We start from the raw sequence: 17,595 nt of genomic DNA, 5'->3' as shown, positions 1-17,595 counted from the left end.
CATGGCCCTCTTCCTGACCAATTCATTCACCTTAAACAGGTGGATTGATGCTCACAGTGCAAACTATTTATTGAATGCTAGCAATTTGCTTAGTATGGAAGTATGGAGTACTGGTAAATTACAAAACTGGATGGGAAAAAAACATGGCATGTTTCACCAATGGTAAGACACGTTTTTCTTGAGGTAAAATATAGGGAAGTAAGAAAAACTTAATTCATATATAGGGTTATTCCATTCCCTGACATTTTTTGTCCTTCGGCCTCCTCCAAACAAATGTGAACTGATCCTTAAGATTCATTTGAACAGGGTAAGGGCGATGCTTAAAACTCAAGGAAAGAATGGGTGGAAGTGCAGCAATAAAAGTATAGCGCTACTGGTGTCCATGGAAGAGCCTCAAACCAATATGGATCCCCTTTTCCATACAAAAATATGCTCTCTACAGAAACTGTATTGAGGTATAAGTATGTATACCTTCCTCACGTCAATAATCAGATTGAATTTTGTGCTAAGATATGGAATTCATACTAACAGCCTTGTAAATATTTGAAATTTTGCTTGGTAATAAATATTAAATGTCAGACAGTGTGACATATTTTTATTTTGTTGATTATCAAAAAGGTGTCTAAAGATACTGTAGTTATTAGTAGAGTAAATGCAGTGTGTAGCAAAGCTACTAACAATTTGTGGCGAAAAAATACGTGTCTGCATGTGTTTTAACATCTAAAAAATCTCTCTGCTTTCCTTGCCAATGTATGATGTCTCCTTTTGGCCCTAGCTGAGGATTTATAATGATTGCAGAAGTTATAACCTTGTGTTATAGTAATCAAAATGCCTAAATAAGATGTAGTAGCTGGAAAAGTAAATCTGCTGTCCATTTACAGTAAGCCATACATGATTGAATATTTCAACTGTATCTTTTCTTGAAGGTATACAAAAAGAAAACTGAGGCTGCCAAAAAGGAATATCTGAAGCAGTTGGCTGCATACAGAGCAAGCCTTGTATCCAAGGTAATATCAAATATTTATGTTGTACATTAAACCAATATTAGTGGAATGTGTTGCCAAAATAGCATTACTGAATGCAACATTTCATACTATAAACAACAGTAAGGATAATTTACAACATCTAAATAGCATAGAATGTGGTCAGTGAATGGCTCTTTGTGGCAACACCATAATGGGCACTGTTAGGAAATAATGAGTGATTTCCAACACCACTGTAGTTTTTACAGCATATTAGTTACTCACACACTGTTATTTCGATATGGAAAATGTTTTTTTTACAGAATTCAAAGCATGTCTTCAAAAATTTCTAGTGGTGCCAATTGTAGGGGATTATAAATAGCACAGCCTGGTCTGTATTTCAGTAGTTAAGCGTAATGACCATTTGAAAACCAAATTCAGGGCTATTCCAAAGCAGCAATGTAGAAAGTAGAGCCCAAACACTGACTAGATGAAATGAATCTGTAAAATGGAATTTATGTTATCAATCTAAATAACAACATATTAAAAACAAACTTGCAAACAGATTAACATTAAGAGGGTTATTTATCAAAGGTCGAATTTTAGAGCTAAGCTGTAAGCTTTTTTTAAACCTCAAATGAACTTAAATGAACTCACGACTTGGTTTCTAGTTTTAGAAACTCAAATGGAAAAAACTCAAATCAGCGAGTAAGGGGTTAACAACCCAAAAACTTGAATTGAAAAAACAACAACGTGTGAAACCCACTGAAAAAACCTCGAACATTATGAAGGCTAACATCTTGCTAATGGGTCAAGGGACCTCTGCTATTGACTTCTACATGATCTCGACAAGTTTTAGAAAAATTTGAGTTTTTATTTTAACCAGAAGAATTAATTTTGACTCAAAAACAACCTCGAAAACTCAAATATATATTTTTGTATAGATGCAGTGTGGGTGAACCTATGAATAGGTTAATAACATTTGTTATACATCATCATTCATATGAGCTGTCCTCCTTTACTGCATATGTTGTGGAAAAGGGATTATTTTCAGCCTATGCCAGTTTTTAGACCTCATCATTTCATGTGATTTATTAATAAATTTACATTTGAGTTTTGTTTTAAACACACACTATATTGCATAAATATTTCTATTGGCATTCCTATTCAAGTCCTAAATGTACATGTACAGATGGAGCACCAGCTATAACCAATGATTTATTCAGGTATCCTGTGTTCTTTATTATTTTGGGATATGTGCCAAAATAATTCATATTATCTTCAGTCACTTCAGCCAAATGATCCCCCAGGAATCCAGAGAAGTAATTTGGGATAACCAGCATTCCATATATATATAAGTAAAATAACTGTCATGAAACAAGAATGACATTGGGATGTGGCACCCATCATTCATCCACCTGTTTGGATATGCCAGATTATGACACAATCATCAAATGAAAACTTTGAATTTTTTTTTTTAAATGATCAGCCCCTAATGCTTTTGTCTTATAACAAGAGAGTACCTGAATTTTAACGAGGTTATTTACTAAAGTCCAATTTTATCAATTATTTTAAATAAAAAAAGCTCTACCAAATTCCCTTTTTGCCTTATTTATCATTCAAATAGCTAAAATAAATTGAATTGGGAAAAAAATCTCTATAAAACTGAGGGAAAACACAAATTGTACAATTTTCCTGACTTTTCTACTGAATCAATAGATTTTGTGGGGGTTTTGCCCAAAAACCCCACATTTTTAGGTTAATCAGGTTAAACCCAGTGCAGAGAATGATATCTTCAAATTGGAATAGGCACATCTCCCACTGATTTACACATGACCTTGACAGGTTTGAGATGGTGGATTTTTGGATTCAGGCTTTTTGCAGTATGGGGGTATAATACATCTCAAAAAATGGTTAGTTATAAATAGATTTTTCATGAATAAATATTCCACATACATAAAAATGAATATTTCTGTAGTTCTGACAAATCTGAAACAAATCTTGTATGCTGGTAAGAATTGTAGCTTACAGTGAATGTTTATAAACTACACACGCTGGGAAAGGTCTGACAGATATTTTTTTGTATTGTGGACACTTATAAAAAGAATGCATTGCCAGAACAAATCTAAAGAGAATTAATTCATATTCACTTCATAAACTGACCCATTCTAAACATTGTGCAAACTGCAGTAATTGAATTTGCAAGGTGCAGCCAGCCCCTCAAGGGCTTCAGTGAAGATCAATCAAAATTCTGGCCAGTGAACATGCAATTTATCATACAAATGACCTTTTCACTAACCTGAACTAGCAGTTTACCTCAAGCAAAAATCATTCATTCAGTCAGTGGTAACATATGCTGCTATAGTGTAGTGTTCTTAGCATAAAGGGCTAGATGTATAATATTTTATCTTTCTAGGTAACTAAAGAGTAGGCTTAAAAACTGCACACAGAACACCACCTCTAGAGTACATTTAATATGTAATAACAAACATGTATTTCATTTGTATAATACTAAATGTGTTTTGTTTTTTCTCCCAAAAGAGCTACAGTGATCCTGTTGATGCCAAGGCAATGCAACCTTCTCAAATGATGAATGCTAAAGCACCAATTTTTCATGGGACCACACAAGCACATTCCACATTGTATCTTAATTCACCCTACCACCAGCAATCAGCAATAAGTCCTCACCTATCTGCAATGCATCCTGGGATAAACAGGAACATTGCACCCAAACCCAACAACCAAATGCCAGTGACTGTTTCTCTAGCAAGCATGGCGGTTTCTCCACCTCCCTCACTTCAAATGAGTCCACCTCTCCATCAGCATATTCACATGCAGCAACACCAGCCCTTCTCAATGCAGCAGTCTATTGGAAACCAGCTACAGATGCAAGGACAGACATCTTTGCATTCACCAGCAATGCAGCAGGTTAGTTTATTGCTCTGATTTTGGTGGGTAGCTGTAATATGTTACCCATATGTATTAGATACCACATAATAATGGGCAGGATGGGCTGTTGTTTAAATGTATAGCACATTTAGCTTTGTTTCTGGGAACAGTATCAGAATAGTTATTTAGTATTCAGCTTTAAGAGTGTAGCTTTTGTTTGGTATTTTGGATTTTATTATTTCCTCTAAAAGCTTTTTTCCAATAAAATGGTTTTTTTTAACTTTTCCACTGACTTCATTAAAGAAGAACTAAACCCTCCCCCCCATGGTGGTAAGTCCCCATTGGCCTCCTCCCTGACTTGCTCCTACACAGTCAAAAGATAGCAGCATTTCCATCTTGTAAATATAAAACCGTCTTTATTATTTCATACGGCAACTCCAGCAAGCTCTGTTTGGCAGTACATCCAGTTTTTATGCAACCAACTCTCGCCCCCCTACCCCAGACTTCTGTCCCCTCTAGAAATATCTACCACAGAAGCAGGGTGAGTGCAGCGGAGCTCACGAGAGCCATCTTCTTCTCTTCAGTAATCTTTTGTGTCTTCTTCCTCCCCTACGGCAATTTCCGTCTCTTTCGGCACATGCGCAGTTGTCGCAAACAAAAAGAAATGCGCCGCTCACTTCATGAAGATTACTAAGAGAATAAGATAATGCCCGTGAGCTCTACTGTGCTCAACCTGCTTGTGTGGTAGCTTTTTCTAGAGGGGGACTGTGCAGGGGGAGGCAGGGAGGGGGGGCAGTGGGGACTTATCACATAGGGGATTTAGTTCTCCTTTAAAGCTTTAGGTTTCAGATTTGAAGAATATAGAGCAGTGATTTCCAACCAGCAGCGCATGAGCAACATGTTACTCACCAACCCCTTGGACGTTGCTCTCAGTGGCCTCAAAGCAGGTGCTTATATTTGGATTGCTGGAAAGTTTTAGTTGCATAAAAACCAGGTGAACTGCCAAACAGAGCCTCCTGTAGGGATGTAGGGATAGCCAAACATAGCCCTTATTTGGCTCCCCCAGAAACTTTTTTCATGCTTGTGTTGCTCCCTAACAGGTAAAACCCTGATATAGAGGCACAACATGATACAAAAAATAGGTATAGCATTGTGTAACCTTCCATCTTCCATATGTAGCACTGACATAGCCCTACTTACATAGTAACATAGTGCATTATTAATGTGTTAACATCACTTTAAATGCTATCTATAGTAAACAAGGAAAATGGAAAAATGCATATGTTCAAGTAGGGCTATGTCACATAGTAAGTAAGGTTTTTTCAACCTTACTTACTATGTGACATAGCCCTACTTGAACATATGCATTTTTCCATTTTCCTTGTTTACTATAGATAGCATTTAAAGTGATGTTAACACATTAATAATGCAAAGAGACGTTAGAGAACGTTTCTTGCTAAATTTTTCTTTTTGCTCAGACACAAGGTTTTAGGTGGCAAGCTATTTGTTTTTCATTTAGATCCAATGATGTGAAAAAGGTACTACATTTAAAAAATCAATGCCATACAAAGCAAAAGTTAGATAACTCACTCACGTCTTTTGGCATCACTTATCACGAATCGCTTCAAACATATTACAGACTTTTGCATTATTATTATTACAGTTTTAGTATCTAAGTATTCTTTTTTTAGCTGACTCTAAAAAAAGGGAAACTTTGCCAATTGCTTTCTGGTGAAAACATCAATGAACATGTTTTATTAACTATGGAGGACCTAACCTCAAAACTGGGGTATTCTTAACATGAATTAAATATATACAGTTTAAATATTTTCCTGATTGCCTGCATGCACACGACCAAGTAAGATAGTCAAAATAAATGTATACATGGAATCCACGGAACAGACTGCATTTAAAATAGCATTCAAAACAGCAATGTAAATATTGTTGTGTAAGAATAATGGGAGATTTCAAATTGATAGAATATGTGGAAATGTGATGCGGTCGTGATGGCCTCCTTTTTCTCATCATTATCTTTATTTGCAGAACTAGCAGCTTGTTATTCCAAATGTGATATCTAGAGGTAGGATTATATTTGATTTGTGCAGTGTACAAATATGTCTCTCTGGATTTTCCAGCTGTATGATATTCTTCTGTTTGAATTATATATTTTGTTCTTGTACTGTTGCTGTCGAACACAACTAATCATGAGGCCAGGGCCGGAACCAGGGGTAAGCAGAAGAGGCACGTGCTTAGGGTGCAACGAAGTGGGTGTGCCAAGCACGTAACTTTTCTTTCACCTACTCCTGGTCCGGACCCTTTCTCTCCCATGGAACTCTCCAGTGCAGCTGTGTGCGCGCTCTCTTCCCCCTCCAAGAATTGAAAAATTGGGCAGTACCCGACACGTGCATATGCACAGTACTGGACATGCGCGCATGCGCACTTGAAACCATGAAGCCAATCAGGGTGAAGTGGCCGGCCGAGTTGCCTTGGGCGCCCGGCTGGCTTGGCCCAGGCCTGCAGGAGGCACTGTAATGTATTTTATTAATTAGTACACAGTTCAGTCAAAGGGATGATTTAAGAGCAATAAAGCTATGGTCAAATATAAGGGGGTTATTTACTAAACTCCGAATGCAAAAATCACAAAAAATGTGTGATTTTTTTTTATAAAATCAGACTTTTAAAAAATCACGAATTTTTCAGAACTGATTAAACCCGAGGATGGAAAAGTTTGAATCTGAAAATCCGGCATCTCAGACCTGTTGAGGTTGCATATAAGTCAACGGGAGAAGTCTCAATGAATTTTTTATGTGCGCTGGGTTTCGTGTAATACCCCGAATTTTTCAGAGTTTTCGGGTGAAAATTCCGAATAAACCTTGAAAATCGGATGGAAACATCCAAAAAAATCATGAAAAGATGATTTTTTTTTTCCTGCAAAGCAAATTTTCAGGAAAATGTAATAGTAAATAAACGTTTATAGAGAAAGTTTGTAGCAGAAAATATTGAGATAAATTCGGACTTTGCTAAATAACCCCCATAATGTTTTAAATAAAAAGAGTCATTAGTGTTTGTTTTTTCTAATAAATCTTCAGCCTATTTTTAAAGGTGTTCTAAAGTAAAAACAAAAAATAAAAATAAAAATATCCCCAATTTACTTGCTTTAAATATTTTGCACCATTTCAAAAATAAAGACTAAAGTTCTCTATCCCCTGCCATGAAAGCCTTTCATAATGATGATCTAACAGCTTACGGTAAATTTTTGGCTCCTGCTCCACTAATAGGGATGTAGCGAACCGCCGCCGATGTGTTCGCGAACGCCGTTCGCGAACACCGGCAAAATTTGCGAACAGTTCGCGAACTGTTCGCGAGCTTCGAACATCCGAAAATCGTTCGATTCGAACGATCGAAGGATTTTTAATCGTTCGATCGAACGATTTTCGTTCGAATCGAACGAAAATCGTTCGATTTTAGCGATCGAATGGTCGAATGGGCGACCGATTTTGACGCGAACGCCTATTGGCGAACGTCGCGCGACGTTCGCGAACTTGCGGCGGACGCGAACAGTCGAAGTTCGCGCGAACTAGTTCGCCGGCGAACAGTTCGCTACATCCCTATCCACTAATACTAAAAATACAATTAGTATAGAAATTTGTATATACATGTAAGTGTATAGGTAGGTTGGTATAAGTATGTATATATATATATATATATATATATATATATATATATATATATATATATATATATATATATATGTGCACTGTGGTTCATTTGGAGGGGTTGAACTTGATGGACTTTTTTCAACCGAAATTAACAATGTACAGTAATTATGTAACTATAAATTGCCACATATGTCAAAGCTGATAAAGGTGCCAATTAATCACAATCTATTCAACAAAGCTGAAGAGCAACAATGAGCAATAATACCCATTCAAATGTTTAATCCCAGGTGCAAATCTCATGTGGGGATTAACAATGTGGGACACTTTATTTCAGAGCTAAAACAAAACAATCAGCACAAAAAATAAATTGTTAAATCCCAAACTTCATTTAATTTTTTTTTACAAGTGGTTATATGTACCACTTATATATTAAGGGGCAGATTTACTAAGCTCGAGTGAATGGTTCGAATTTCAAAAAGTTCGAATTTCGAAGTAAATTTTTGGGTACTTTGACCATCGAATAGGCTATATTCGACCATTCGACTTCGATTCGAACAATTCGAAGTAAAAATCGTTTGACTATTCGACCATTCGATAATCTCTTTAAAAAAAAACTTCGACTTCATACTTCGCCAAATTAAAGCTACCGAAGTGCAATGTTAGCCTATGGGGACCTTCCAGAGCACTTTTCTAAGTTTTTTTTGGTCGAATAAAAATCCTTCGATCGATTGCTAAAAATCGTTTGAATCTTTCGATTCAAATGATTTAATCGTTCGTTCAAACGATTTTTATTCGACCGCAGGATTGCCAAATTTGTTGTTTTTTTAATTCGATGGTCAAATTTCTAAGTTTTTTGTACTTCTAAATTCAACCCTAACTGGGGTTATTACACAGCACCGTAGAGAGAAATTGTTAAACATGGGGCAAATTCACTAAAGGGTGAATTTTCACCTAAGAAGGCTTCGCGCCACTTCCTCAGATGTTGATTCTTAGCGCATACGCTAATTCATCAAAATGCAAAGTTGCTTCTCGGCAGCCATACGCTGGCGAAGTTTTGTTAGTGTTTTCATCAGCGCCAGCATTTCATAATGAACTTTCACTAACGATCATTTGGTTGGGGATCACTGCTGTATAGCAAAACTTTGTTAATACACTTGCGCTTAGGTCAATTTGAAAAGGGCGGGTACATATAGCTCATATGGACGTCTTTATTAGAGATGTTGGTTAAAATGCTTGAAGTGGCCACTTATTATTAAGCAAGCATAATAAAGACAAAAGAGATCCTCTAATGCCCTAGACATGAGCCCATCCTAAAACTAATGTGGAACGCCACTCAAATGGTTAAAAAAATATTAAAACAAAAATATGTAACAGTTACAACTTTTAAACACTATTCCACTTTAAAATATGAAACTTTTGTCATACAGGATATGATGTCATTGACATAAGATTGAGGAGGATGTAGCTTCATCTTTGCAGTTCGCCAGGTATAAGCTGGCAAAGGAAACTCTGGCGAAAGGGGTAACGTAATGTAAAATTGGCACTTTAGTGAATTTGCAGTATCCTCTACGCCTTTTAGTAACTTGCCATTGTCCCTGCGGATTGGATTTCTGGCAAATTTTCTCTAGTGACTGCCACTTTGCCCTTTAGTGAATTAGCCCCATTGAAATACTGTCTAATACCGTTTACAATCTGAATGATGCATAAATTGCTAAGAATATATTTTCCAAGATGAGAAGGAGAAAACACACAACTTGTAATAAGTATTATATACTGTATACTTTAAGCTCTTTGGGGCAGAAACCTCCTTACCAATATGACTCTTAACATTGTGGGGTTTATTTATTAAACCTCAGGCTTTCTGGGGCAAGATTTAATTTACCCCGATGCTGCAAAAAGGCCAAATTTGAAAATTCAACATCTCAGGTTCATCTTGAGGTCCTGTATAAGTCAATGGTAGAGGCAACTATCCCAAATTGAAGTTGTCGTGGTCTTCAGTGGGTTAAGCCCAAAAATTTGACTTTTTCGGGGATTTCAGGAAAAACTCGAAAAAAATCTAGCTTTTCCTGGAGAAAAGCTGAAATAAGTTCTACGATTCGGGTTTTCACTAATTTTTTTCAAGTTTTTTTACCGATCTGATTAAATTGAGTTATTTATACATAGGGCAAAATCAGGCATGGGGGTTTGGTTGAGCTTTTTTTTATTGGGACAATGAAATACATTTAGATTTTTGTAAATAATCCCCTAAGAGCTTTATATAGAATGTAATGCAGAATCACTGTTTAATTTTATTGTTAAAGAGCATTTACTCCACCCAAAGGGCCACACATCTTCACTGAACTGAGAAATACCCTCTAATTCAGTTTCCATTATCCCCAATCTAGTATATTTGACTCCAGAAGTGATCAATTCGATTTTTTCTGCTTGTAATGTAAATTAGACTTGTGCCTGACTTGAACCTGAGTTCAGCTAAACAAAGTACAACATTGGTGAGTCTTGGACATGCATTTTAAGTGGAATGGAACAAAGCATTTTTAAGCAGTAATAGATCTGGTTGGATCAGGTTAGAGCATTTGAAATTTATATTATAATTAACCTTTCACCAACTTCTCTCAGTGGACATGCTGTAAGGTTTAACATGGAACTTGATATTCCAAAATGTAGCAATAAATGGTTCAGTGCTCTCTCTCAAATGCAGTTTCTAACTGCATAACTATATTTCCATGTTATTGGTGTCAACTGAGATGTCTACAATAAATATTTTGTTTGTATTTTGAATAAAGTATTTTAACTACTGACCAATCACATTTCCTTTAGTGAAAACCACAGAACAAAATATGTTACATTTTGGGGAATTTACTGCAAAAGACTTATACAGGAATGTAATGCTTCCTGCTAAATTTACATTTCATTTTTATATTTATACTTGTCAGTAAGGTGGTAAAGTCTAAGAAGGTGCCATTAAAGTTATACCAAATGAGTTCAGTTACCTCCAGTAATAAACAGATGCTTTCAAGCATAATTGTATTTTATGAGTTTTAATAATGGCCTTGAGATTGATGAATAAATCATTTGTGGGCAAAAAATACCAGAGTTTGATGAAAGTACTTATGTTTTCAATGCAAATTAAATTACAGTTAAGTGCAAAGTTTGGAGTATTTCTTGTTCTTATGGAGTTCTAAAACACATCCAGAATACAAAATTGTCTCTACTCATAATTAAATTCATTATTGGGAGTCATAACAGCCTAGCAGAAGAAGAACAAATTAATAATTCTAAGCATGATCGAAAACAGTTGGCAATTTCCTCCTGAGAGTAACAATAGGAAAACATTGAGAACATTTAATTAAACCTCCGAACACTTGTACTACATGCTTTAAAATTTTATCATTAAAGAATGTACAGCAGGTGAGTAGATGCAGAGACAAACAAAAAGGGACAGCTTTGCAGTTGCATTAGAAAGGTTTAATCCATGGAAGAAACCAAAATTAGGACAGGAGAAAATAATGCATAACATAATTAATAGTTGCTGTGAATTGCATAGAAATGCAATAAAATGTTAACGTGTCAGTATGAGAGAGTGCTGATTTCTTCTGTTTATTTTTTGATAAAAAAACATTGCTTTATGCATGTTGGGTATTGATTGTTTTATTCTTTCAATGTATGCTTAAAAAGCAAAGAAGTTGTGTTATTGACACTTGGGGGTTTCAGAAGTTAATAATACAATCATCTAAGAAGGCATTTACAATAAAATAAATCCAGTAAAGGTTATCATCTTGGCTTTCTCCTCAATCAATATGTTGCGCTTTTATAAAACAAACAGTAGTTTTGTTCTTCGTATTATTCCCTTGATATTGTATGTTGATTTTACTTGTGACATGTGCAGTTAATCACAAATCATATAAATGGGGGTGTATATAAATATAGAGCACACATGATACAGTTTCCATAAATTGGTAATGCAGATGCTGTGGGTCTGCCTTCAATATATTAAAAAATGGCAAGTGTCAATGTAAATACAACATTTTGGGGATTTGATTGAGGGAGAAGCCAAGATGATACCTTTCCTGGGACAATTTTACTGTATATGCCTTCTTAGATGATTGTATTAAAGAATGCAATTGTTGAGCAAATTTATTACAATTCAAGATGTTTAAATTCTATAGAAGTCAATGGGGGTACTGGTAAAGGATCTTTTATCCAGAAAGCTTAAGAGCTGGAGTTTCTGGATATGACATATTTCTGTAATTTGGATCACCATATCTTTTATTATTAAGGAAAAAAAGGAAAACATGTTTAAAAAATAGAATTATTTGATTAAAATGGACTCTGAGGTGGATGGCCTTGCTGTAATTTGGATCTTTCTGGATAACAGAGGAAAAAATACAATTGAGGAAAAAAGCTGCATGAGGTTTGCCACAATTCCATTTTTGCAATTGTGATTTTTTCTCTCAAACTCAAAAGTTAATCAATTGCCCTCTCCATGTTAGTCTAATAGCCCCCCATAGGGCAACTGTGATTTTATATAAATCTACTGAATGTTTAAATGTATTGAGTGAACATTTTTTTCTGTTTTATTTTATAATTGTTGTCTGACATTGGGGGGCAGATTTACTAAGCTCGAGTGAATAATTCGAATGGAAAAATAATCGAATTTCGAAGTATTTTTTTGGGTAGTTCGACCATCGAATTGGTCAAATTCAATCGAATGATTTGAACGATTCAAAGTAAAAATCGACTATTCGACCATTCGATAATCGAAGTTCTGTCTCTTTAAAAAATACTTCCACTTCATACTTCGCCACTTTAAACCTACCGAGAAGCAATGTTAGCCTATGGGCACCTTCCCCAGCACTTTTCTATGTTTTTTTTGGTCGAATAAAAATCCTTAGATCAATCGCTTAAAATCGTTCTAATCGTAAGATTTCATCGTTCGATTGAATGATTTTTATTCGATCGTTCGATCAAATGTTTTGCGCTAAAATCCTGCGAATTCAATATTCAAATTCAAAGGATTTTACTTCGAGGGTTTTTAAACCCTCGAAATTCGACCCTTGATAAATATGCCTCTACATGTATTTAGTCCCTTAGGGATGCGTGCATTTTTTTTGCTGCGTTTCACCATAGACTAAAAAAAATTGTAGTCTTTGCATTATTAATAGTTTTTCACTTGTTATAGTTAGTTTCAATCTTTTTCTTCTTTGCTATTTAAATAAGTCATTTTTCCTAAGGCTAGTAGAAGGAAGCATAGTTATACCACATTTTTGTACCCTGACCTTGAGAAACCAATCTCCCCTGGATTGAAGAGACATTTACAGTAAATTTGCTTTGCTATTTGACCTGAGGTTTTTTTTTTAAACTATTCTTTAACAAATTGGTGCAGTTGTAGATATAACATTTAGTTAGTATAGCCATATACAGACATTATTTATTAACAATAACAAATGTCCAGCTCCTGGGTTCTATGCTAATTCTTTATTATTTTTAATGTCTTCACACCATGCAACACAGTTTCTGGTCAGACTATACGTAAATACAGAACAGATTCAAATTGCCTTTATTAAATCATTTTGACTAAGAAATATATGTACATATAAAAAGATGATAATATTGAAACTTAGCATAAGCAATATATTTATTTATATATTTAGATGTTATTCTCATCACTGTCGTGCAAATACACACTAACTACTATAAGCTTTTACTAATTTCTTTTTTTGGTTGGAAAAGAAGTGCAAATAAAGAGAAGCAGATGGTCCCTTTGTGACTGAATGAAGAAAAGGGGTTTGGAGAACAATGCATGAATAGGTGTAGCCTAATAAAACACTCAGCCACCTGCTGCCAGTCCCTTTCAAAAAAAGATTATGTTGCATATATCTGTAGCAAATGTATCCTTGAGTTTCAAAATTAATCAAGAATCAAAATTTTAAAAATAATATTTATACATTAACTGAACTGCCATACTTTCAAGAAATTATGTGTAATGTCTAATCACAGTTTTGTTTAATATAGGAAAAAAACGTACAATCAGCTTTTACATGTATACAATTAAACAAGAGTTCTTTTCTTGACATCTGTTAAAGCTAGAGTTTATTAAGTCTGTTCCTAATTGAATGTTTATTTGTTTATTTAGGGCTTTTCTCTTCAGTCAGAATATCACAATCTTATCAGCCCAACATCTACAGCTGCCCAAGTTGTCACACAAGCGATGGAGTATGTTCATTCAGGCTGCAGGAATCCTCCAGGACAAGCTGTAGAATGGAACAATGACTACTGCAGTAATGGGTGAGTGGTCAACCAGCACACTCTAGTGTTGAGCCTTTAGTATTTATGTATTGTTTTCACAGTAGATCTTTATTTTGTAGTGCAAGGTGATTGCACTTTCTGTTGCACTACTGAAAGAATTAATGAGAATGTGCAAAATAGGAGCCAACAAAGATGACATCGACCATTATTATATATTTGGTTACATTTATGAAGGATAAAGTGAAAGGATTCCCTTTAAACAAGCATTAATTACAGAACCTAATAATTACTATTAAAAAAGTGATTGATTCCAACAAATAATTTTGTATATATTTTATAAAGCTCATTTAGGATAACAAAATGCTGTTTCTGCTAATTTAATCTTGAAATGTGTGTCCATTTGCCAGTTGCACTTCTTTTGGTGCATTACGTGCAATGCACAAAACACACTGGTGCCCCACCTGGTCAAAGCAAGTATTAAATACAGGGGCATCTAACACTTGGGTTGACCAAGTAGTTAATACAGGGATCCCTTTTCATGTTGCAACTATAGGTGCATACTATGGTACCATTATAACTGCACACAAGTAAGGGGCATCTACAGGTATGTCCCATCCATGCACTGTTCCTTCTCAAGTAAAACCCATTAGCAGTTATTAATAAGTTACTTTCAGGTGCTAATGTTTAGTTATTATCAAATGCAATCTGGCACAAAACTTGGCAACTAATTATAGCAGGCGCAATTAAACTAGAATTCTGGGAAGGAATTATGCATTGTAGGCAAAAAAATGGTGAACTGCGCCTATTTTTCGAACAATAACAGATAGCTGAGATACCAAACATTGGTATGTGTTGGTAAAAGTGATGTATGGATTGACCTTAACCTGCCACAAGATAACCTGCATTTGACCCAGGTCACCACACTGATTTATATACCTGTGCCTGCCCCACCCATTCTGTGAAATCATTTAAAGGGCATGGTGAACACAAGTATATGGAATTTGCATGTGAAGAAAGGTCTTGGGAGCATCCGGGTGGTGGTAAATTTGGTCCACCACCTGCCTCTTGGGGCAATAAGTTGGCTCAGACCTGCCTGACCTGGGGCTCCTGTGGATTTCAGGCTGACCTGCACATAACTTTTTGGTAAGCTTCAACATACTGTAGCCATATTGCTCATATAGGCAGCACTTAAAGGGGCAAATTCAGTAACCGGCAAAAATTCACCAGCGATGGCTTCGCGCACATCACAACACTTCGCCAGGTGTAAATTCGTCTGGACAATGCTAATTCACGAAGATCCAAAGTTGCGCACAGGGTACCGAATGCTGGCAAAATTATGCCAGCGAAATTACGCTCAGCAGTTCGAAGTTATGCTAGCGTTGACTAATTAGCATACGGCGTGCAGTTAAAGTACAATGGCCATATGTGCTCCAGCAAATACATTACACTACACAAGCCCAGGGAACCTTAATAAAATTATATAAAGTTGTTATAATGCCCTACACATGTGCCCACAGTATAGTTTAGGTGCCATATGTTAGCAAATGTAGGGGGGAAGGAGGGTACCCCAAAAAAATGTACGATCTTTTTGAGTCTATCACTCTTTAAATAGGAAAAAAACGCCAGCGTTTTTTGGGACTTAGAAAATTTTTCAACTTTTTTTTGAGGAACTCCTATCTACTCTATTGCACTTCGCCTGGTCTAAGGTGGCGAAGGCAAGTCTGGCGATAGAGGTAACGGTCAGTATAATCAAAAATATTGTGAATTTGCATAGTAACGCTCTTTCGCCAGACCAAAAATTCACCTGGCGTTAGAGTGCGAAGTTGCACCAGAGTCTATCTCCTTGGCGAAATTACGCAAACTACCGTTAGTAAATCGGCGAAGTGCCGAAATGATGTCACGCTGGCGAATTTTCACCAGCGCTAGCCACTTCGCCCTTTAGTAAATTTCCCCCATAGAATATACAACTATTAGGTGTATAGGTGCTAATGCTCAGAGTTATTACCTGGATTAATTTGATCAAATAAGAACCTCTTCAAGTATGTAATACATTGTACTATTTTGTGCTTGGATCGACCATAGAAGATCTTGGGATGTAAATAAATAACAAAATGAGCCAATGATCTGGAATGATTATATATTAAGACGTGTTTTCCTTTTCCATAGGAACATGCAGAGGGACAAAGCACTCTACCTCACCTGAACATAGGAATCAAACAAGGAAAACTTTTCAGATGAGGACAGCAGGGACAGCATTTGTCAAAGGATTGCATTATGCAATCGTAACCCTTTTGCATTTCATTTTTTCCATTTTTTTTTTAGAAAATACAAGTTGCTAAGCACTTATGACGTTTGTGTTTGTGGGTTATCCACCCTGGGAAGAATAGTCTTGCTTCTTTAATTTTACTTTCCAAAATCCATTTCAGAACGTGATTTCACCCCCCCCCCCTTTCTAAACGGAAATTGGACCATCCAAAGTTTCTGCTGATTTTGCTGTGAAGTGCTGCACTAGTTACTGCCTTAGCAACTGCAAATCTCTGGATTCTCCATTGGTTTTCATAATAATTTGTTTATATAAAAATACAGAGAACTTTTCCAATGGCTTAATGTAGCACTCATAGCAAGGTTGTAAATAGCACCTATGTCCACTCTCCACAATATAAAAATGTGAATGTTTTGTAGCTAAATTTCAGTTTGAGGTTGGTTCCTTCCAGTTTATTCACTCTAAAGAATAAAACTGGCAAACATTCATATTTTTACGTGTTTTCTAATATGTAATATGTCTATATTTTCAAAACATTCTGGAGAAAGTGTTTCTCTCCAGGAATGATGAAAGAACGAGTTTGGCTTTGCTGATTAGCAGAGAGAGTACAGCAAGACATAGAGAACATAAACAAATTTATTTTCTACTGCATTACAATTGCTTTTTTTTAATCACTCCTTGTGTAATTGTTAGTAAATGTCATTATGTCCTTATATGTATAAAACTGCCAAAAGCTTACATGTTATTTTACTAGATGCAGAAACAGACTGGAAACAGCTAAATTATAACTTTGGTATATGGCTCTGTATTTTTTTTCCCTCCATACTGTGTCTGTATTTAATCTTTTTTTTATGAAGCCTGTTGCGCCTATTTATGAAATAATAAATCTAGGTGTTTGTAAGTAATTTTCTTAGCATCTTAAGTTGCTGTTCCAACTTTGGCTTGGAAAAATGGTTTGTAGCTCACATGAACCCGTATTCTTTCTGTTGTAACAAATAATAAAACCAAATGCAGTTTTAAAGTACAAAATAAAAATGATCAATATTTACACCACTATGTCTGAGATAAACTATGCCATAACAACACACTGCAGGAGATTGGCAAGGTATGACCAACTGTTTATATCTATACATTGCAGGAAAATGTTATGAACCACAGGAGTAAACAACAGAGAAGAGATATGATACATCATCATCTTAGTTCTCAATCAGGTTCTGGCACGAGAACTTGGCATGAGGGTAGTGATAAATTGTTCTTATAAGCTATTACGATCACATGTCACATCTAGTGAAAGAGTCGTGAAGAAGGAAAAATGCCCTAGTTCAGCTGTATTTAACATGAATATCAAAGGTCTTTTGACAAATGGGAGAATTTCTCCAGGCCACATATCAGTCAAAATGTCCTTTTAACTGAATAACAAATACTCAAAACCACATCTTCTAAGAGTAATCAAAATGCTTTAAGGTCTTTTATGCTCTTAGTTATTCCTGAATAGATTATTTTAAAACCCTTTATTGTTTAAAAAAACAATCATTATTTGATTCATATCAAAAATGGAATGGATGTTTTATTCAAG

General features: G+C 35.6%; 1 protein-coding gene across 4 annotated transcripts in view; it reads left to right on the top strand.

Moving 5' to 3' along the window:
- The window catches only part of tox.L (thymocyte selection associated high mobility group box L homeolog), a 153,079-nt gene extending 136,012 nt beyond the window's left edge, over positions 1–17,067 (top strand). For all 4 annotated transcript variants that reach the window (XM_041566435.1, XM_041566436.1, XM_018268020.2 and 1 more), the window contains 4 exons: positions 927–1,007; positions 3,504–3,890; positions 13,644–13,795; positions 15,923–17,067. In XM_041566435.1, the coding sequence (XP_041422369.1) occupies positions 927–1,007; positions 3,504–3,890; positions 13,644–13,795; positions 15,923–15,959 (657 nt within the window). In that variant the 3' untranslated portion in view covers positions 15,960–17,067. The remainder of the gene's footprint in view (positions 1–926; positions 1,008–3,503; positions 3,891–13,643; positions 13,796–15,922) is intronic.
- The last annotated feature ends 528 nt before the right edge of the window (positions 17,068–17,595 follow it).

This window comes from Xenopus laevis, chromosome 6L, assembly GCF_017654675.1.
Source record: "Xenopus laevis strain J_2021 chromosome 6L, Xenopus_laevis_v10.1, whole genome shotgun sequence".
Taxonomy (NCBI): Eukaryota; Metazoa; Chordata; class Amphibia; order Anura; family Pipidae; genus Xenopus; species Xenopus laevis.
This window is presented reverse-complemented; position numbering and strand designations above follow the sequence as displayed.